This window comes from Prunus avium, chromosome 5, assembly GCF_965620075.1.
Source record: "Prunus avium chromosome 5, drPruAviu1.hap1.1, whole genome shotgun sequence".
NCBI lineage: Eukaryota > Viridiplantae > Streptophyta > Magnoliopsida > Rosales > Rosaceae > Prunus > Prunus avium.
This window is the reverse complement of record NC_142288.1, coordinates 29,268,888-29,290,335: the sequence shown is the minus strand read 5'-3', so window position 1 is coordinate 29,290,335 and position 21,448 is coordinate 29,268,888. Positions and strand designations below refer to the sequence as shown.

General features: G+C 37.7%; 3 protein-coding genes and 2 long non-coding RNA genes across 6 annotated transcripts; 4 read left to right on the top strand and 1 right to left on the bottom strand.

Annotated features, from left to right (window-relative positions):
* The first annotated feature begins 2,259 nt into the window (after window positions 1-2,259).
* LOC110754062 (uncharacterized) lies at window positions 2,260-4,339 on the top strand. Its single transcript, XM_021955061.2, has one exon. It carries the CDS (start codon window positions 2,415-2,417, stop codon window positions 4,272-4,274), a length of 1,860 nt encoding a protein of 619 aa, XP_021810753.2. The 5' UTR covers window positions 2,260-2,414; the 3' UTR covers window positions 4,275-4,339.
* Window positions 4,340-5,596: 1,257 nt separating this feature from the next.
* LOC110754071 (uncharacterized) lies at window positions 5,597-7,979 on the top strand. Its single transcript, XM_021955071.2, has one exon. It carries the CDS (start codon window positions 5,732-5,734, stop codon window positions 7,838-7,840), a length of 2,109 nt encoding a protein of 702 aa, XP_021810763.2. The 5' UTR covers window positions 5,597-5,731; the 3' UTR covers window positions 7,841-7,979.
* Window positions 7,980-8,469: 490 nt separating this feature from the next.
* On the bottom strand, window positions 8,470-13,289 carry LOC110753986 (uncharacterized). Of its 2 annotated transcripts, none has more exons than XR_015836008.1 (9): window positions 12,982-13,289; window positions 12,827-12,880; window positions 12,374-12,529; window positions 11,384-11,890; window positions 10,932-11,102; window positions 10,545-10,624; window positions 10,126-10,240; window positions 9,857-9,936; window positions 8,470-8,733 (listed from the first exon to the last, which is right to left on the bottom strand). It is a non-coding gene; the product is annotated as an uncharacterized LOC110753986 (long non-coding RNA). The 2 variants fall into 2 exon arrangements; XR_015836007.1 differs by having other exon boundaries at window positions 10,998-11,102; window positions 12,982-13,287.
* A 253-nt stretch (window positions 13,290-13,542) lies between these two features.
* LOC110754063 (uncharacterized) lies at window positions 13,543-14,016 on the top strand. The gene has a single exon (XM_021955062.2). The coding sequence runs from the start codon at window positions 13,543-13,545 to the stop codon at window positions 14,014-14,016; it is 474 nt and encodes a 157-aa protein (XP_021810754.2).
* A 4,920-nt stretch (window positions 14,017-18,936) lies between these two features.
* On the top strand, window positions 18,937-21,039 carry LOC148294644 (uncharacterized). Its single transcript, XR_015836114.1, has 3 exons — window positions 18,937-19,472; window positions 19,725-20,021; window positions 20,132-21,039. It is a non-coding gene; the product is annotated as an uncharacterized LOC148294644 (long non-coding RNA).
* Window positions 21,040-21,448: the final 409 nt, after the last annotated feature.

The window sequence follows — 21,448 nt, the reverse complement described above, 5'->3', positions numbered from 1 at the left end:
ATGAATACAACCAACTTTTAGCCTTTTCTTTTAAGGAAAAAGGAAAAAATTTCAACCTTATGAAATTAAGCCTATCAAGTTGAACATTGTAAAAAGTGCCAATAGCCTCTTCAAATTCCCTAACATGCACATAAGGATTTTCACTTTCCATGCCATGAAAAATGGGAAGCAGTTGAATCATTCCAGGTTTGAAATCATAATTTGGCATGTTAGGTGGAAACATGATGCATGACGGATTTGGTGCACGAATAGGATGCAAAAATGTCTCTAAAGTTCTAGGTGCAACTACTTCTCTCATTTCATTATTCTCAATCTCATTATTTTCAATATGAGCATTAATTTCTTGTTCATTATTCGCAATTTCTTGTTCATCATTCACAATTGCTGCCATGCTTTCAGATTTGTTGGAATTTTCAGTTGAAGAAGTTGAAGCAGAATGTTCTAAATTAACAGTTTCAGACTTTTTGACAAACCTTCCTAGATGATCTCTAGGTCGCATAAAGAAAATAAATAGATAAACAAAAAATACAAATACAAATATATATTAACAATGAGATAAGTTTGGAAAGAGTGTACCAGATGTGAAGAATTTCACATAACCAGCAAACCTTTGACCAAGGGGATCTCTGCACTCTTTGACAAGCCGCTCCCCGGCAACGGCGCCAATTTGTTCGTACCACTTTTACAAAAATCAAAGGAGATAGTATCGTATAGTAGTGTAGCTCGGAAGTCCGAGTGTCGTATCCACAGAGAGCAGTGTAAAGAAAATAACAGAGATGAAAAAGAACAAGTGTGATTGAGAGGTAGAATTATGCAAGATTTGATTTGGAGAAAATTTAATTGATTAAAACACTAAGGCATTGGGTTTCCACTTTTAACATAAGCATGCAACTCTTAATAATTTGATCCACAAAATATTTTCCATTGTAGTTGTTCAAAATAATTAAAGCTCTTTTTAATTTCCTTTAGAAGTATTCTAAGCATAACTTGTACCATTGGCAACAAACTATCAAAAAATAATCTTCATCAAAATTCTATTAATCTTTAGTAATTCTCTTCTCTTTTAAAAGCATGAAAGTTTTTACTACACTATGGGAAAAACATGATTGAACCCATGAAATAGATTATCAAACATTCATCAATTAATTAAAAAGAAAACTACAAATTCCATTTGAACAAAAACTACAAATTCACATTAAAGCTTAAGTTTGGATCAAACTAATAAAAATTACACACTTATATTAAAAGTTTCCTCCCTAGCCCTAGCTAGGGAGTTAGTTCCCCATAATAAAATAAAACTAAAAACAGAATTTAAGACTTAGAAATATGGAGGGAAAAGAGAAAAAGCTCAAGATTGTGGAGCTTGGTGTAGTTTTACAATGCCGTAGCTCCATCTATTTATAGGAGGATGGGAGCAATATTCATGATTTTAATATGTCTTCCACTTGCCATCAAACCAATTGCCAAGTTGCTTCCTTTAATTAATTCATTGTGATGATGACTCCTTATCTAAATTCTTCAAAACTTTCTTCCACTTGAACACTTTGTCATGCATTTCCATACTTTCCTTCTTCTCATTGTCGGGTATCACTCTTGAATTTCTCCACACCACTCTCCACTTGCTTCTTTACTCCAAGCTTTTATCATTTCAAATAAGTACCCATCATTTTCAAATATATTCCTTAATCTTGGCCTAGTTCCTTGACTTTGGTTTTCACAAAGATCTTTGAGTCTTCTTATCAATTGCTCCACTTGCTCATCTATCGTATCTTCTCATAAAAACTGCAGCAACTTTCCTCAAATTGTAGCTAGATAACAACTCAAGCATCATCATTCTTCTTTGCATTCATTGGTTGCAAGTAGTCAATTTGAACTTCTCCTTCATTGTTTATTCATTCTTTCTTTATTTCTTCAATGATGGAAGCTTTGCATGCATGTCCTAGAGTATATTCATGCAATTGATTGCTTCTTCTTTTCATTTGTTTTATCTTCAATTGCATTTGCTGCTGCACAAGTTGTCTCGAGCAAATTTCCTTGGCTTTGGCTGCACATATTTCTTCTCATCCTTTACTTTCTTCTTGCAACACATTACTTACTTCTTTTCCTCAACATGCTATTGGTGGAAGACACTTAATATCTACAAACAACCACTCATTAAATATAAAAACAAAGATTGGAAAGAAACAATAAAAATACTTTAATAGATTTATATAAAACAAAAGAAAATACTAACCAATATAAATTTAAGGATAAAACTTGTATTAATTTTGTGCTCATCACCTCCTGCAATTGCAACCCTTCTTCTTGGTCCTCCAGAACTAAGACCCAACCCAGCAAAACCGCAATGTACCGAACCCAAACCAGCACAGCCCCAATGTACCGAACCCAAACCCAGCGACCCCTTCGTGGACCTCATGGTTGCCAATTTCAACGACGCATTCACAAAGATGAGGTCATCACTTCCAATGGGAATGACTGAGAACAATTCACCCACCTACCTCTCCTCCGGCAACCCCTGCCTTGATTTCTTCTTCCACGTCGTCCCAGACACGCCGCCTTCCTACCTCGACAAACAGCTTCCCCTGGCTTGGGCCCACGATTCCCTGACCACCCTCAAGCTCATCTGCAACCTCCGTGGGGTGCGTGGTTTTGGAAAGTCCGACAAGGAAGGCTTTTACACGGCGGCGTTTTGGCTCCACCAGAACCACCCCAAAACCCTAGCCTGCAACCTCGCCTCCTTTGCCCAATTCGGGTGCTTTAGAGACCTGCCCGAGATTCTGTACCGGGTTCTACAAGGCCAAGACGTGAGGGAGAAGGAAAAGGCCGAGTGGCTACGGATAAAAGGCAGTGGGAAGAGGGGGAGGATTAGGAGGACAGATGGAACTAGGAGGGACAAGTCGAAATCTAAAGCCAAAAGGGTTAAGGAGGAGTCTAGAGAGGTTCGGATCAACAAGTCATTGGAGAGGGACAAATTGGAAAAGGAAAAGGCCAGTGCCTTGAGGACAGAGAAGATGGTCGCCAAGGCCAAGAAGGCCCTTGACAGGTACCAGAGTGACTCGGATTATCAATTCTTACACGATCAGATTTCGGATCTCTTTGCGGAGTGTTTGAAGTCGGATATGGAATGTTTGAAGAGGAATAACTACATTACGCTGGCGGCCAAGTGGTGCCCTTCCATCTACTCCTCCTTCGACCGTGCCACTTTGCTCTGCGAAAGCATTGCAAGGAAGGTTTTCCCACGGGAATTGTACCCGGAGTATGAAGTCATTGAGGATGAACATTACGCCTACAGAGTTCGGGACAGGCTGAAGAAGGAGGTTTTGGTGCCGTTGAGGAAGGCCATGGACTTACCCGAGGTGTATATGACTACCAAGCAGTGGGGTTCCATTCCGTACAACAAAGTGGCCTCTGTGGCCATGAAGCTTTACAAGGAAAAGTTTTTGGAGCACGACAAAGAGAGGTTTAGCAAGTATCTGGAGGATGTCAAAGCCGGCAAGTCCAAGATTGCCGCCGGTGCTTTGCTTCCGCATGAGATCATTGCCCAACTGAATATTCAGCTCTACGATTTTGGATTTGAACCCGACGAAAATGGTGATGTTGATGATCAAGTGGCTGAGCTTCAGTGGAAGAGAATGGTGGATGACATGCTAAAGCAAGGCAATATGAACAACTGCTTGGCTGTATGTGACGTCTCAGGGAGCATGGGAGGAACCCCAATGGAGGTGTCCGTGGCTTTGGGATTGTTGGTGTCCGAACTGAGTGAAGAGCCATGGAAGGGAAAGGTCATCACTTTCAGTGGAAACCCTCAGCTGCATTTGATAGAAGGGGATGATCTTAGGTCCAAGTGTGAATTTGTGAGGAGGATGGATTGGGGCATGAACACTGATTTTCAAAAGGTTTTTGATTTGCTTCTCCAAGTGGCCGTGAATGGGAATTTGAAGCCAGAGCATATGATCAAGAGGATCTTCGTGTTCAGCGACATGGAATTTGATCATGCTTCGAGCAATAGTTGGGAGACTGATTATGAGGCAATACAGAGGAAGTTTAAGGAGAAAGGGTACGAGAATGCGGTGCCACAGATTGTGTTTTGGAATCTGAGGCACTCGAGTTCTACACCAGTGTCTAAGACACAACCAGGGGTGGCACTGTTGAGTGGCTTCTCCAAGAATTTGATGAAGATGTTCTTCAAACATGATGGGGAAATTTGCCCAGAACTTTTCATGGAAATAGCCATCTTTGGTGAAGAGTATCAGAGTCTGACTGTTGTAGATTGATGTTGATCATTACCTGTTTGAAGATTGTTTCCTTTTAATTAATGTCCTTGAATAAGAAAGAATAAGTCGTAGTTAACCTCTTGCTAGGAGGACGAAAAGTAAAATGAAAATGACAGGATATGATTTTTCTCTATCATTGTTTTATGTTTCTCTAAAGTAAGTCTTACATATAAATTTGAAATGTTGTTCTTTAGCTAACATCATATGGTGTTATTTGGCTTTCTCTTCATTTTCGCTGGATTTTTAGGATCATCAAGTGGTGGCAATTATATTTCTATACAAAAATTGGCAGGATAGTTTTGATTAAACATATATACTTTAGGACAGAAAGGCAGGAAGAAAGAGCAGGCAGATCCTGTGACGAAAACATGTACTCCTGAAGGACTAGTCCTAGCTTAAAATGGAATCTTGTTCCTGTTTGTTGTTCCCAGTCACCTGGAAATAAACACGCTTCACAGAGATGTAAATGGAAGTGAGAGTTTTTGAAATGTCTTAGCAGTCAATCTGGATTCTGGAATAATTTCAGTTTTTCTTTATGTGTTATGGTTCTTTATATAATAGGGGTAGGGATGATGCATCATGCATCTGAGCTTTTACAGTTTTCTTTCTAGTTAACTTGGATAGGCAGAAGAGGTCATTATGGATGCTTTCTTAAATTCTTTGTAATGTGCTTCTGATGTGTTTCGTTTCGTTTCATTGTAATTTCATATAAATTCAAAGGAGAAAAATGTGATAGAATTTGGGCAGATTTGTTTTCAGCTCAAGAAATAAAAGCAGAAGTGATCTGCATATATTCATCATCCCAGCCAACACCATATATATATTTTTTTTGGTAACAAAGAGGGCTAAGCCAACACCATATATTCATCATCCCAGCCAATAGCATATATTGTTGGTGAAAATCCAATTAAACTCAAAACTAGCTAAAGCCCTGTTAGAATTTGGCCAAACTTTTCTGGGTCTCAATATTGAACTCTAAGGCCAGGTCAAAGGCAGCCCAACACGTAGAAAATATAGAAATTCTTACACATTAAATAAATAAATATGCACTGAAAATAAAATAAAAAGTCAATGAAGTTGGAATTGGTAATTCTTTTTTTTTTTTTGGTTGTTGGAGGAATTGGTAATTCTTTAAGTAGGATTCTCACGCAAATGGCAAATACAATTTCAAGAAAATAAACCAAAAGTCGGTCGACTGGTTGCCAGTTGTATAAGTATATTAAATAAATTTTTTTTTTTCAATTAGCAAAAGATATTGTTTGGATTAAAAAAAAAATCAAATTGAAAAAGGATTTTCAACAAAAACTCCTTGGAGCCCAAGGAATTGATCTCCTACAAAAGGGGCGTATCACGCCGTCCCCAAAAGAAAACTCACTTCTTCTAATCCATCGATCAAAAACCCCACTGCAAAAATCCTAACCCCCGATTCTCCACAACCCTCATACCAACAAACAACAATGGCTCCTCCAAGTCTTCTTCTTGGTCCCCCAGAGTTCAGAAACCCAAAGCCAAAGCCAATCGCAGCAGCAACCCAAACCCAAACCCAAACCCAATCGACTGATCCCTTCGTTGACCTCATGGTTGCCAATTACAACGACGCAGCCAAGGCTCCAATTATCGCACCTCCGATGGGCTTCACTGAAAACCGTTCTGCCACGTTCCTCGCCTCCGGTAACCCCTGCGTCGATTTCTTCTTCCATGTCGTGCCATCCACGCCGGCCTCCTATTTCAACCAACATCTCCCGCTCGCATGGGCCCACAACGACCTAACCACCCTCAAGCTCATCTGCAATCTCAGAGGCGTGCGCGGCACTGGAAAGTCCGACAAGGAAGGCTTCTACACGGCGGCGTTTTGGCTCCACAAGCACCATCCCAAAACCCTCGCCTGCAACGTTGCATCTCTAGCCGAGTTTGGGTATTTCAAAGATCTACCTGAGATCCTGTACCGCCTTCTACAAGGCGAAGACGTGAGGAAGACCCAAAAGGCCGAGTGGTCGATGAGAAAAGGCAGAGCGTGTAGGATTGGTAGGCGTGGTAGGCGGGGACTAAATCATCTGAGACCACCCTACAGAGGTGGTGTTGCACCCTGCGGAGGTGACTTTGCACCACCAGTACCCTACAGAGGTGGCTTTGCACCACCAGCACCCTACGGAGGTGGCCCCTACGGGCTAAGACCACCCTTCGGGGGCAGGCTCAGGTCAAGTAGCAGTGCGGTGAAGGGGCGCGGGTCAAGTAATCGGAAAAGGAATGTGCACTCTAGAGAGGCCCGGGTAAAAAGGGCAATGGAAAGGGCACAATTGGAGAAGGAAAAGGCGAGCTCTTTGAGAAGAGAGAAGAAGATCAGCATGGCCCAGAAAGCCCTTGGGAGGTACCAACGTGACCCAGATTTCCGGTTTCTGTACGAGCGTGTTTCTGATCTTTTCTCCGAGTGTTTGAAGTCCGATATTGAAAACTTCAACTCCAATCAGTACAAGAAGATAACCCTAGCAGCCAAGTGGTGTCCTTCTATCGATTCATCCTTCGACCGAGCCACTTTGCTATGTGAAAGCATCGCCAGGAAGGTCTTCCCACGAGAATCATACCCAGAATATGAAGGTGTTGAGGACGCCCATTACGCCTACAGAGTCCGAGACCGGCTGAGGAAGGATGTGTTGGTGCCGTTGAGGAAGGTGTTGGAGTTGCCAGAGGTTTATATAGGTGCCAACCAGTGGGGTTCCATTCCTTACAACCGAGTGGCCTCTGTGGCCATGAAGTTTTACAAGGAGAAGTTCCTTAAGCATGATGAAGAGAGGTTTAAGAAGTATTTGGAGGACGTCAAAGCCGGCAAGTCCACCATTGCAGCAGGTGCTTTGCTTCCACATGAGATCATAGAGTCTCTGAATCATGGAGATGGAGGGCAAGTGGCTGAGCTTCAGTGGAAGAGAATGGTGGATGACATGCTGAAGCAAGGCAAGATGAACAACTGCTTGGCTGTATGTGACGTCTCTGGAAGCATGAATGGGACCCCCATGGAGGTGTCGGTGGCTTTGGGACTGTTGGTGTCTGAACTGAGTGAAGAGCCATGGAAGGGAAAGGTCATCACTTTCAGTGCAAGACCTAAGCTTCATTTGATACAAGGCAGTGATCTGATGTCCAAGTGCGAATTTGTGAGGACGATGGAATGGGGCGGGAACACTAATTTTCAAAACGTGTTTGATTTGCTTCTGCAAGTGGCAGTGAAGGGGAGATTGAAGCCAGAGCATATGATAAAGAGGATCTTCGTGTTCAGCGACATGGAGTTTGATCAGGCTTCAACCAATAGTTGGGAGACTGATTATCAGATAATTCAGAGGAAGTATAATGAGAAAGGATATGGGAATGCCATACCGCAGATTGTGTTTTGGAATCTAAGGCACTCTTTGTCTACGCCAGTGCCTAGCACACAACCAGGGGTGGCGCTGTTGAGTGGCTATTCAAAGAATTTGATGAAGTTGTTCTTGGATAATGATGGGGAAGTTCGCCCAGACAGTGTCATGGAACAAGCCCTCTCCGGCGAAGAATATCAGAAGTTGCTTGTGCTGTATTAATCTGATGATCATCTTATGTTTTAGTTGTTTCCTCTTTCCTATGTAAAAAAAAAAAAAGGTTTCATGCTTGGCCCAGATGTTGATTTCCATTGTTCAATTTTGTAGCAAAAACAAGAAGTGAAATGAAAATTTAGTGGTGTTTTTGCTCCAATGTCTCTGTTGATTATTGTTTCAGCAATTTGGGTTTCTATGTTTTTGCTCCAATACCTTATGTCCAACTGCAATTCGACTTTCTATGTTTCTTTATGGAACTGATGTCATATTCCGCATTTTGATCTCTGCATTGTTATGGAACTGATGTTCATGCTATCTTATTTTCTATTTTGATTTATGATCATTCCTTTTCTTTATTAGAGACTGATTGTTGCAAGACTAATCTTGAGAAATTAAAATTTTCTTACAGCATGCAGAAACTACTCATGTTTTGTCTAGTGATTTTAGATGAAGATTGTGTTGGGGCACCCGCAAAGCAATATAAAGTCAATCTTCTGATGTATGAAAATTGAACAGGCTCAGTCATGGCTTCTTAGTTTTGACTAGCAAAGGTGCCCGCGCGATACTGCGGGTTTTAAAACCGTTTGAAATGTGTACAAAGTTATGAAAATATGTAGCAAGTTTAAGTTACAAAATAAAGACTAATAACGTGTTTTATATGTTGCTTGTCATCTTAAAATATTGATCATATTTTATTAAACCAAGCAGCAATCAAAATATCAACAGTTGAGCTGCTCCTTGTTCAAAAGAGTTTGGACATGTCTTTACATATATGCCACTGGTGGGGGAAGGGGATTTTTCTGCCTTGATGTCTGTTGAAATTAGATCCATCTCTTGTTTGCTCTACTGCAGAAGTGGTTTCTGTTCTTTCTTTCTTGTCTTTTGCAGGAGTTTTAACTCTGTTGGTACAAATTCGGTAATGGCAGGTGTTAGTGTAGATAAATGGAAAATTTTGAGTGAAGGCAATAACTATTATCACAGAATTAAGTTAAAAAATCAACAGGACAAACAACAGTTTAGATACATCAAGCATTCTATTAATCTGATGGACAAAGGTATAAGCTCAGTTTATTTAATCAATTGATAACAAATTTAGAACTGTGACAATTTATTAAATAGGTATAAGGGAATTAAGACAAAACACCCAAGCTCTAATAGAATCAAATCAAGGGGTGTTGATTCTGTTGCTACAAATTTGGAAAATGGTAGGTGTTAGTGTGGACAAATGGGAAAATTTTAGCGAAGACAATGACTATTATTATAGAATGAAGGCAAAAAAATCAATTGCATAAACCACAATTTAAATACGCCAAGCATTGTACGAATCTGGTGGACAAAAGTATAATTTCAGTCATTGCACAAATTATTAAATACCTATAACAGAATGAAACCAAAAGATCCAAACTTTAATAGAATCAAATCAAATACCCATAATAGAATCAAATCCTTCGCAAGTTTGTTGTACATAAGCAGAGATAATCTATAGACACCTATGGTCAAAACTAATACATGTAATATTGCCATTTATAGGTTAAGTTAATATAATGAAGAAGTAAGCTGATGTAGTACGAAAATAAACTGTATTGCCATTTATGTCCCAACACCTACAAATCTTAGTAGAATAACACTTGGTTCCACTTGAAATTTGTAGCACAATAGCTACAACTCAAGAAATATAAAATGACGTAATTAGCCTATATGGTAGATCGCAGAATTAACGATAAGAGCTGATCAATAAGACCTGTGTTAATGGTGAGAAATTAATGTTCAAGCAAATACATAGGTTAAAATCAAGTTTGTAACAAATTATTAAAAATGGTATAATAGCAGTTGGCTATGAACAAATTTAAAAGAAAATTCCAAAAAAAAGGATGAAATACCAAACTTTCAGTCAAATCAAGAAACACAAATAAAACATTTTGGACAAAAATTTAACTACTTTGAGCATAATATTCAAGGACAATAAGTGAACAAAAAGTTTCGAACAAAAACAGGAAAAATTAAAAAAAAACATTTTTCAACCTTGTCTAGCCTGCAAAGAACCTCCTTCTACTCACAGCCTCTTCTTGACTCTCTTGTACACTGTTAACATCTTGCAAAAACTGAAAAGGCACAAAAAGAAAATAAATGAAAATCACCACAACCTCAACTAAAAACACCAAATGAACTAATGCTTTCTAATTGAACACATTGTAGTCCATAAAACCCAAGAAAAATGTCAAGTTATGACCAGATAAATCCTGCATATTTTCCTTATGACAGAATAGTAGGAAATAAAACAATCACTTTACCTATGGAAGCATTTTGTGGAAGGCATTGAAATGAATGGGGTCTAAATCACACAGAGTTCTATCAATATCAAATAGCACTGCTTCAAGTGGAGCAAGTCCAGAGAGTGAACTTTTGCTGGTTCCAGAGACACATCAGAGAAGGAAAAAAAAAAAGGCAATGAGGCATTAGTAAAACAAAAGAATGAAACCAAAAAAATACAAATGTAACATTTGCACCACCTGTTTCTCTGTAATTGATCTTTCACATTTTCATTGCTCAATTCGTACGCAACATGAGATGATACCAAACATATATATACTTTTGAATAGTTGCGATAATTTATTTAACTACTTTGGGCATAATATTCAGGGAGAATGAGTGAACAAAAAGGGTCTAACAAAAACAGGAGAAATAAAATAAAATAAAAACCATTTTCAACCTTGCCTAGCCTGCAAAGAACCACCTTCTACTCACAGCCTCCTCTTAACGCTCTCATACACTACTACCATCTTGCAAAAACTGAAAATCCACAAAATGAAAATCATCACAATCTCAGCTAAAAACATCAAATGAACACATTGTACTCCATCGTTTAACCCAATAAAAAGGCTACATAATGCGTAACCGCTATTTCTTAATCTGGGCTCTCCATATACATATATTTCACAAATTTAAGCAAGAGAAAAGAACTGTAAATCTGTTTGAAACTGAAAAGAAAAGAAAACAAATCATCCCTGCATATAAGAATAAGAAAAGAAACAGTGCAACAAAACGGAGTACATTCTATGAGCAAACAACATAGATCAAACTATATTAGATGACGTACAGAGATAAATATACTCATCCATCAAATAGCTGTCATGCAATAAGAAACAATGGCTATTGTTCTTACAGACTTTATCTTCCCTGTAGAACGTATTTCAAGCCGAAATGTGGCAAAGAATTTTAATGCAATTCCTCCAGATGTCACTTGTGGAGTACCATAGTATACAGCAACCTTGCAAAATGAACGAATGATGCCATTAGTTTCTGGAAGTGAAAGAATTGTCATTAGGGGAAAATAACTAATAAAGAAACCTGAGGGAACACTCAAAATCATATGCATCTGAAAAATTAATGACTCAAATTCAGCTGCTTAGACCTAGGCACTCAAATCTCAATTACTGCAACGGACCCAAGTATGGGTCATCATAAATATCTGAAAACTTTAAGGCTCAAAGTCAGCTGCTAAGATATAGGCAGTCAATCTTAATCGTTTCAATGAATCCCAGTACATACCATCCATTCAGCTGCTAAGGTTTCACATCCAGCTTTCTCATAATGCACATTGAATTTGGGCTTCCATTCCCAAAAGCAACTACTTACTGGCGCACCCAATTCGCCTTTGGATTCATCTGGTAGACCAGGAATCAAAACTTTTGTTACTGGTTCCCCTGTTTCTGAAATACTTTCATCCTCTTCCTCTCCAATTATGTAGCCATCAGAGCTTCCACTTGACAAAATTGGATCAACATGTTTGAAGTTTTCACTGGTGTTTAATGACCTAAAACCTCCTTGGTGATTTAGTTGCTTCAAGAAAGGCTGATCTAAATTGTAACAGCTCAAAAACTTCCTTCTCCCATCAAATTTAGCACCAAAAATTCAGTTTTTTTTTTCTTTCTAAAACCTGGGAGACTGAATTGATGTGAACTTGAGCTTTTCACAATCAATTTCCACCTTTAATTAACAGCATTACAGCATGGTGCAGAACTGTATGAGAGTACTTCCATACCCACAAACTGAATTCTGCAATGATCAATCAAAACAATGATTCAACAACAATTTGATTTTACCCTTTATTGCATGAGACTAATTGAGAAAATGAAGAAGTATAATTTGCAAATCACATGTTGTATGTAGCTTTCATGATTCCAACTTTTCCCCAACACAAAAAAAGAAAAAGAAAAAAGAAGCACAAACTGATATGAAGAGAAGTTAATATCAATTACCAATCTTGAACTTCAGTTAACACCCAAAAACTGGTTAAGATATTTATTATAACTTGAGAAAAAAGACTAAACAAAATTAGCAACCAGTAGCTTTCCTGCACAACTCTAAAAGAAACACACAGATTTATGGCAAAAGAAGAACTAATTTCTCAAATATATTAGTTGACTTTAACATGAGAGCAAAAGATGCATAGTAAAATTGAATCTAGTTGGATTTAATTCTTTGTAAGTGAAGTTATCATAATTAAATTGAAATAATATAATAAAGAGATTTGCTCACCATTTGGTCAACCAGTACACACTGTAAACCACTGTATTGATCATCCGATCCGATAAGTTTTGGTCGCCATATTCTACAGACTCGAACTTTGATCTTCTTGTTAAATTGGAATGGTTCCAAACCACGAATGTGAACGAAACTCATTGTATTATAAAGCTGAAAATAAAATATATTTTTTGTTAGTATAAAAAGGTATGCAGGTATTTATCAAAAGTGACAGTAAAAATATAGAAATGTTTAACTATGAATAGATCAAAGTTGAAACCTGATAAGTACAAACAGAAAAAAAAAAATCAGCCACACAGAAAATCTATAACCACACGCAAACAGAAATTCTATAACATCTATTAGAATTATAATTCTGATCTGGAGTCATTAAAAAAGAAAAAAGAAAAAAAGAAGGAGTCTATAACCACACGCAAAAAGAAAATCAGCCACACAGACATCAATTACCAGATTGATGAGCAGACTGGGGGTTCTCATATTGATTACTCCAGATTTTCCTACCTGTAACACCAAACCAAACTCAATTTCTGATTTACTTCTCAATTTTCGACATGACAAATGAATAAACAAACCTAGAAAACCAAAAGAACGTTAAAACCAACCTTTTTTTTACGAAACCTAGAAATCCCTTTGAGCTAAACCCGTGCGAGGAGAAGAAGGATGAAGCGCAGCTGGAATGGCAACACTCGAACGCAACATCTGAGAGGAAAACCGATGAGATAAAGACCAAAAGGGCGGCTGGATTCGCAGCGCGCCTCCCCAAACGAAAATCGACGGCCCCCCACGCATGCAGAACAGTGAACTCTGATCTTCCATGGCTGCCCCCAACCAGCCCAACCAGCTGGTTCGAAATGGACTGGAAATCTCTGAGCGAACGAAACGTTCGCAAGGGAGGAGATGCGAATGGGAAGGGGCAAAAAGGGAAGAGGAGAAAAGGTTTAGTTGAGGGCATTTTCGGCAATTCACTGTGCTGAAGTAAAATGAGGGGCATTCTCGTAATTGCACTGTGCTTAAGAACAGTGTTTAGTTGGATTGCCGTTTAGTATATATATAATTTACAAGATGTTGTTGCACATAATCCAACTTTCAGTGTTGATTGTACATTCTTCATTTACAGCTTCTGCAATTTCATATATAGAACAGCCTTCAAGACTCCAATTGGCATGTCCCCTTTTCGGTTAGTTTATGGAAAAGCATGTCATCTGCCTGTGGAGCTTGAACACAAAGCATATTGGGCCATTAAGCAGTTGAATTTTGATTATCAAGTTGCTGGACAAAAGAGAAAGTTCCAATTGAATGAACTTGATGAATTGAGGAATGAGGCCTATGAGAATGCTAAGATTTATAAAGAAAAGACTAAGAGGTTTCATGACAGTACAATTCTTAGAAAGGAATTCCATCCCGGTCAGAAGGTTTTGTTATTCAATTCCAAGCTAAAACTGTTCCCTGGGAAGCTTAAGTCTCGTTGGTATGGTCCTTATTTTGTGGTCCAAGTTTTTCCACATGAAGCTGTAGAAATTCAGAATATTCAAAATGGAAATACTTTCAAAGTGAATGGGCATCGCTTGAAGCCTTACCTTGACGCTCCTTATGATCTCGTCAAGGACGCCATCAATTTGCAGGATCCTATCATTTAATTGCCTATGCCTTTGCTAAGTCTAGCTCAAGACTTTAAATGCAGCGCTTCTTGGGAGGCAACCCAAGCATTCTTCACTTTTATTTTCGCTTTTGTTTTTAGTTTATGTGTGATTTCTCATACCATTTTCATGTTTATGTTTTTGTTAAGTTTTAAATCATCAAACCAAGGATTTTGTGTTCCAAAGAAAATTTTGAGCATTTTTCTGGCCCTAGGATGTTTGTAGCACGTTTCAGATGTGTCACAGAAATGTTTTTGGTCATTGGTTGAAGTCAGATGCCAGAAAATAGAAAAATAGCTTTTATGTTCTTATTTTGGTCAAAACTAGAATTTCTGCCTAATTTTTTTTTTGCTGTTTTTCAGGTCAATCTGATGCCACCAACATGTTTAGAATGGTTATTCTAATGATTTGGACCCGGTTTGGGGGTCTTCGGTGGCCTACATTATCTTTTAGGACGATTTGAAGCTCAAAAAAAGACCTAAAACACAAAAAACTGCAGCTGCTGTTTTGCCCAGAATTTGAAGCTTTTTCGTCATCAAAAATGTTTTAGCGACGGTGTTCATCGGATTTTTCGTTACCAAAGAGGTTTTAGCGGCGGTTTTCATCAGATTTTTCGTCGCTAAAAGTCGGATTTCCAGATTTTTATGATTACATATCCAGATCAATTTCGTTCCAATTTCATCGCATTACGAGACTTTTAGGAGCTATTACGGGTCCGTTGGCATTCAAAGACACAAGTTGTGGGTGTTTGAGTTCATTGCTTTGTCTATCTCCTCTCACTTCGACAAATTCTTGCCCCTCCGCACACCTAGAAAACCCGGGAAGTTCTCCAACCCTCTCCCTCTTTAATTGATTGTCCATGAATTTGTTTTTTTTTAATTTTACACATTAGGGACAATGTTTATTTTAAGTTGTGGGTGATTGAGTGTTATAGTCTATGCCGCCGCTTCACTTTTCATGTGTAGGATTAGTTTATTGTCTTGTTGATTGGTTCTCAATTCTTTTCAATTTTTTATTTTTATTTTGTCTTTATTTTGTTGCCTTATTTCTAATTTCGTTTCTCCTTAAAAAATATAAACGAAAATAAAATAAAATAAATCAGAAAAAATGTCATAAAAACCTAGAAATATTTTCTTTTACTTTGAGTCTAGTTTTTATTTGTTTGTAGTAGTCACTTCCCAATTCTATGATAAGATTGAATTTTATTGACAATTAACTTGCAAGGAATTGTGAGCATGACAATAATTCTTTAAATTATCTTTGTGTTAGCCTTAGTTTTATGATTAAACTTGGTAAATCTTTATGCACATAGCCATATTAATATGATTTTCGATTGGGGAGTTCACTTGATTTAAATTCCCAAATAAGGCTAGTGTAGACTTATATCACCCTTATTATGTGAGCTTTTGAGCCTATACGTTTCTTTCTTGAGTGTTATATGCTATTCTATAATTTTCTCGTCTACGAGTCGTTGTGATCTCTTATTCTTTGTTTTGGTCAAGTACTTGAGGATGTTTAAATTGTTTGCTAGAACTACTTTCATTATCTATTTGAGTCATATTTCATGAACCACATGGATCCTAGGAAGTGATATAGGCCTTGTTTCGTTCGTTTGAGCCTTTCTAGCCAACCCATATCACTTTTATCCCTAGTCAACCCCTTGTGCCTTTTATGTAAGCCTTTATCGTTCTTCACCCAATTCTCCTCACCTTAACCTTTTGTATATTTATCCTACACCCTTCTAAGGAGCTTTGTAGAGCACTTTCTTGGTTAAGGGAGAATTGCACAAATTGTTCAATCATGTGTATATGATATTGTTTCAACAAAAAAAAAAAAATTTAACATTTTAAATATATAAAAAAAAAAGTCTAATTCCGAAGCCTTTTCAACTCGAGTTTTTAAGCCCGAGGAGTGTTTCACACTTAATACCCTAAAGCTATCTAGCTTGGGAGTTATTGGCCTAACACTTGTTACATGGGTTGATTAGAAAGCTAATGGAGTTAGGCCTGAAAAAAAAAAAAATAATACAAGACAGTATCAAGATGAAGTTGTGTGCTAAAGTGCAAGATGTTATAATTTCATGGAAAGCTTTACTTAGCCATTAGACTTCGTTTGTTCATCCATATCTTTTTCTTGTTTCACCCATCACTCTAAGCCCTATTACAATCTTTGTGAAAGTCCTACTTGATCCAAAGAGAAGTGTGGTTCTTCATGTGGAGAATAGGTGTGGAAAGACTATGGTCGTATGGTTTAAATGTCTTCAAGTATGCAATATCTTTCCATGAGATCTTTTATTCATGTCTTGTGCTTTTATTTCAATTATGTGAGTACATCCTATTGATTTGATTCTTCTCACAATATGAGTGACACTACCTAGTCAAATTTCGAGTGCTTTCATTGGAGTGAACATCGTTGGTGAGAATTGAAGTTAAAGCTTGTTCTTATTTGGTTATTTAACTTTTGTGAAGCATAAGTCGTGGTTATATTAATGTTGGCTATTTCACACGCGACACTCCAAGTTGTTCAATTAAAGTTTGGTTAACCCTTTGATAATGTCTTGAGTTAATGTTGCTTATTTCTTGGAAGTTAGTTAACCGTTGGTGATTATCTCTAAGATCAATATTGGGAATTTAGTTGTGTGTTTGTTTTGAGTCTTTGTTCTTTTGTTTTTATTTTCCATTTTGTTTTGCTCGAGGACTAGCAAAATCTAAGTTTGGGGGTATTTGATAAGTCATTTATAAATCACATAAATTTACTCTTTTCATTTAGATGTTATATGCAAAAGTTGATTGTTCTATAGAGATCTTCACATATTCCAGCTTTTGTGTTTTCAGGAACTCTAAAATACCAAAAATGGAGAAATTACTTTTTACTAGGAGATTTTGGTTGAGACCACTTGGAGATGAAAGCTAAGAGGTCAAGAGACGTTATGTCAAAATTTGAGAGCTATTGGACCAGCCAACTGTTCAGAACGAATTATTAATTTCAGGGCATGTGCCATACGGGCAGATTGGAGCTGTTGGGCTTGAGGACGATTTTAGTCAAGTTTATGAGATTTTTCTTGGAAACTATTTGTCATACAAATTGTCGCTGACGTCAATACCTTTCCAATGAGATCTTACACGTTCAATTTGGTGAAGATTAAGCCCACCAAAAGCCCAGAATCGGAATAGCTGCTGTAAGCTGCAAAGAATTAGGAAAGCTGACTTGTACTTTCTTTTTTTATATTTCCTGTTGGCTACAATTTGTTTGGCTGTTCATGCCTTGCAAGTTGAGTTATTTGAGGCTTACTAGGACTAGGAAAAGGTAGAGAGATCATATAAAAAGAAAATCCTAGGTCAGAAAAAAGGACTTTGGATGACTGTTCATCAAGAGGAGAATACGGTTCTAGGCGTGTGCGTGCAACATTGTATTTCAGGGTTTCTTCTTTCACTCTTATGATATTATTTTCTGTGTTTTTAAGTATGTTCATGTGTAAACCTTAATCTAGGGCGGGGTTAAGCCCTAGCATGATGATATAGTACTGTATGTTTATTTATCCATTAATGTGATTTTGTGTATGAACTTTTAATTGCCAAGTGTTATTGATGTAGAACAGCCCGTAGGTATCAGATTAAGCACTCAAACAATAGAACATAGAAGAATATAAGAGGTCGAGGAGACGAAAATATAGATCGAGAAGATGAAAGAAAGGACCGAAATCAGAGAACCAAGAAGGAAGGACAGAAATCAAATAGTTTTAAGAGAAGGTTTATTCAATATCCAAATCTGAATTTTAAAGAACTACATGGGGGTATTTATAGCAAACTAAAACCTAGACATAATAGGATAGAAATATCTTGCTTAAACAGAAATCCTAACCCAAATAAAATAGGAAACTTAAAACTAGAAATTTGGAAATCTGAAAAAGTAGAAATCCTACTAGAATTTGGAAAACTAGAGAATCTAGGAAACTAATAAATTTAGGTCCTATGCATCCTGCATCATTCTCCTCCGCCGAAAAGAACTCGACTCCGACGAGTAAACAACGACAAAATCAAAATCCCAAGGAAGTGTGAAGAGGCATGTGGCGTTCTTTAGTGCTTCAAGATCAGCATCATATTTGCCACCTTGAAACCAACCGTTCCGCAAGCCTGGAACAATAGTCCTTGTAAGAATGGCAAATAGAGAGCTCTGCCTAGACCCATGACGAACATGATCGGCCAACGAATGCAAGCGCGTGTGTGGGTGTGATAGACCCTCAATCCATTGTGTTCGTAAGTCGTCGCCAGAGTGCCTTGGTTCAGGAAAAACACCTGGCTGGGCGTGTCGGGCTATGCCAAAATCCAAGTGTCGGTACATGAAGTTCTTGTGGTGTGATTACTTACGGTAAATGCCATGCCATAAGAATTACATGACTGATTTGGTTACTCATCATGCTCATCGTAGTCTTCATGTTTATATCTAGCCTAAATGCCATAGGGAGATTGCATGTTGTAGGACTTATTCTAGCCTAAATGCTATAAGGAGAATAAACGTAAGGTAACCAATCTTCAATCTGGAATTACCTCTTAATGGATGAATGAACATAAGTGCTATATTGGATTGTTTGTGGTGGATGCCTAGCCTTAGTGTCTTATCTTCCTGATTTTCTCAACCAATTAATAATCCTTCAAAACTTTCTTCCCAATTTGTGTTTTCTTTTATTCGCATTGAATCCAAAAATAATAATTCATTGATTTACAAGTATTTAGTACATCTTTTCAATTGACTTCAGTCTTCGTGGGAATGACCTCGTATTTACCTTGGCTATACTAATAATAGCCTTGTTCTATTGCGAGTATATATAGCATTTTAACCTCTCTATTGCAGGTCGCTAAAATCCTGTCAGTTGCTTTCATTTATGCCGATTTGGTGTCAAACATATTTTTATTGCTTGAATATAGAACTTACCAGAAAGCAAGAGAAAAAAAGGAATAGAAAAGGCACCTCCATTCTTTTATTGATGGAAGTAACAGAGTAAATGAGTCTCTATGCTATCTCCTCTCATTCTTAGTCTTGATTGAGAGGGGAAAGGTGTGTTCCTAAACCAATACTTTGATTTTTCAAGATCTGAGTTGCTCATAATCCACTTTTAGTGTTGCTTCTCCATGTGGCCGGGAATGGCAAATTCAAGCCAGAGCATATGATAAAGAAGGCAATACATAGGTAGCAGCAGAAAGGGTATGGGGATGTGGTGCCACAAATAGTGTTTTGGATAATGACGGAGAAGTTCGCCAGGACCTTATCATGGAAGAAGCCATCTCCGGAAAAGAACATCAGAAGTTGGTTGTGGCTGATTGATCTGATGATCATCTTATACTATAGTTGTTTCCTCTTTCCAATGTACAAAAGAAAAGAAAACTGAAAGAAAAAAAAGTTTTATGCTAGTCCTAGATGTTGATTTCCGTTGTTCCATTTTGTAGCAAAAACAAAAGGTAAAATGAAAATTTAGTGGTGTTTTTGCTCCAATATCTCTGTTGATTATTATGCAATTTGGGTTTCTATGTTTTTGCTCCAATACCTATGTTGAATAATGTTTCTAGAATTTGGGTTTCTATGTTTCTTTATGGAACAGATGTGTCATGCGAATTCTGCATTTTAATCTCTGAATTGTTATGGAAACTGATGTCATGCTATCTTATTTTCTATGTGCCTCGATTATGATCATTCCTTCACTTTATTTACAGACTTATTGTTGCAAGACCAATCTCGACAAATTAAAGATTGCTTTCAGTATGCCAAAACTACTCATGTTTTGTCCAATGATTTTGAGAGGAAGATTGGGTTGGGGCAGCAGCAAAGCAATCTGAGGTCAATCTTCTGATGGATGAAAATTGAACAGGCTCAGAGTTTGGATTTATAAGACCTAGTTGCTCATAATCCAACTTCCAGTGTTGATTGTACATTCTTCATTTACAGCTGCTGCAATTTCATCTCTTTTCTTCCTTTTGATCATACTGGTTAACTTTTGATTGCTTGTAAAGGTCCTACCTGCTGTAATCATTGTTTATTCAGTTTTATTACTTTCGCTTCTTGCAGTAAATGGTTCTTCAATTTTATCAACATTTCCATTCTCCGTTGAACATTTTTGCAGGGACTTCTGCACTCCCAATTACGGTCAGCAGATGAAGAGACTGAAAATAAGAAAAGGTGTTGCTCATAATCCAATTTCAATGCTGCTTCTCCAAGTGGCTGTGAATGGAAAATTCAAGCCAGAGCATATGATAAAGAAGGTATTTTTGTTCAGCGATGTGGAGTTTGATCTAGCTTGGCAAATAGATGGGAGACAGATTATGAGGCAATACAAAGAAAGTATAAGGAAAGGGGCGCGACAAATAGTGTCTGGGAATCTGAGGCACTCAACAAGGGCTTGATAAACAACAAGGGGTGGCGCTGTTGAGTGGCTTTTTATGAAGTTTTCCTTGGATAAGGTGAAATTCGCCCGGACCTTACCATGGAAGCTGCCATCTCTGGAGCAGAATATCAAAACCTCGTTGCGCTGGATTGATCATAATCATCATGTGCATGTTCCTTTTAATTCTTTCAACCTTCCTGTAAAAGTAATGTGGCAGAGTCCCAAACTAGTCTGGTTTATATTGCTTCCTTTTTTCCCCTGTTTCTAGGCCCAGTAAATTTGAATGTCATTGCCACTTTGCACTCTTCAAGTGACTACAAATTATGGTGGATTCAAAGCTACTTTAATCTTTGTAGAACTTGCATATTTTCTTTTTCTTTAGTTGAATGCAAATTCTTGTTGTATTGTTTGCAAATTGTAGTTGCTCAAATTTGTGGCAGAGTCCGTTTTCCATGAATATCAGACAGCCAAAGACACCTAACGGTTCTATGAGACCTTCCATGGAGCAACTTCAGGTGCATATTTCTTACAAAAGTGCAACTGTTGAGTGGTTCAGACTCTGAGTTGGGAATATCACTAGTATTGTTCTGTAGTTTTTGGATTATGAACACTAATTAAAGAGAAAGCAATCGTGTAATTTTGTCATATCAATCTGAGCCTGTTGCCTATCACAATAATGAGGCAATATTGATTGTATCGCCACAGGATATCGAGATCGTATCGATATAATTCGACTATTTTCTACAATAATAGTGTTTGCCTTTACCTTTGCGTTTTCAGCTTATACCCTCGATTGAAAAACTAGAAATAATATTAAGGCAGAACAGCACGAGGATGAGCAATTACTGGAGGCTGCATTTCTCGTACTACTACACCAATTAAAAGTATTAACTCCTTTCAAACAAAAAGAAAATAGCATGATCAATCTACACTATGCCTATCGGGTGATATCTACAAAATTCTCTCTTCTCGTTCTTGTTTATGTGTGAGTTACAATATGAGCAAAAGACTTACAAGTTTAGCTTAGGAGTGAAGGAGATCCTCACTACAGCTGCA

What these genes read in the sequence shown, in the direction of transcription:
- LOC110754062 (XM_021955061.2), top strand. Translation starts at nt 2,415, where the DNA reads ATGGTTGCCAATTTCAACGACGCATTCACAAAGATGAGGTCATCACTT.
- LOC110754071 (XM_021955071.2), top strand. Translation starts at nt 5,732, where the DNA reads ATGGCTCCTCCAAGTCTTCTTCTTGGTCCCCCAGAGTTCAGAAACCCA.
- LOC110754063 (XM_021955062.2), top strand. Translation starts at nt 13,543, where the DNA reads ATGTCCCCTTTTCGGTTAGTTTATGGAAAAGCATGTCATCTGCCTGTG.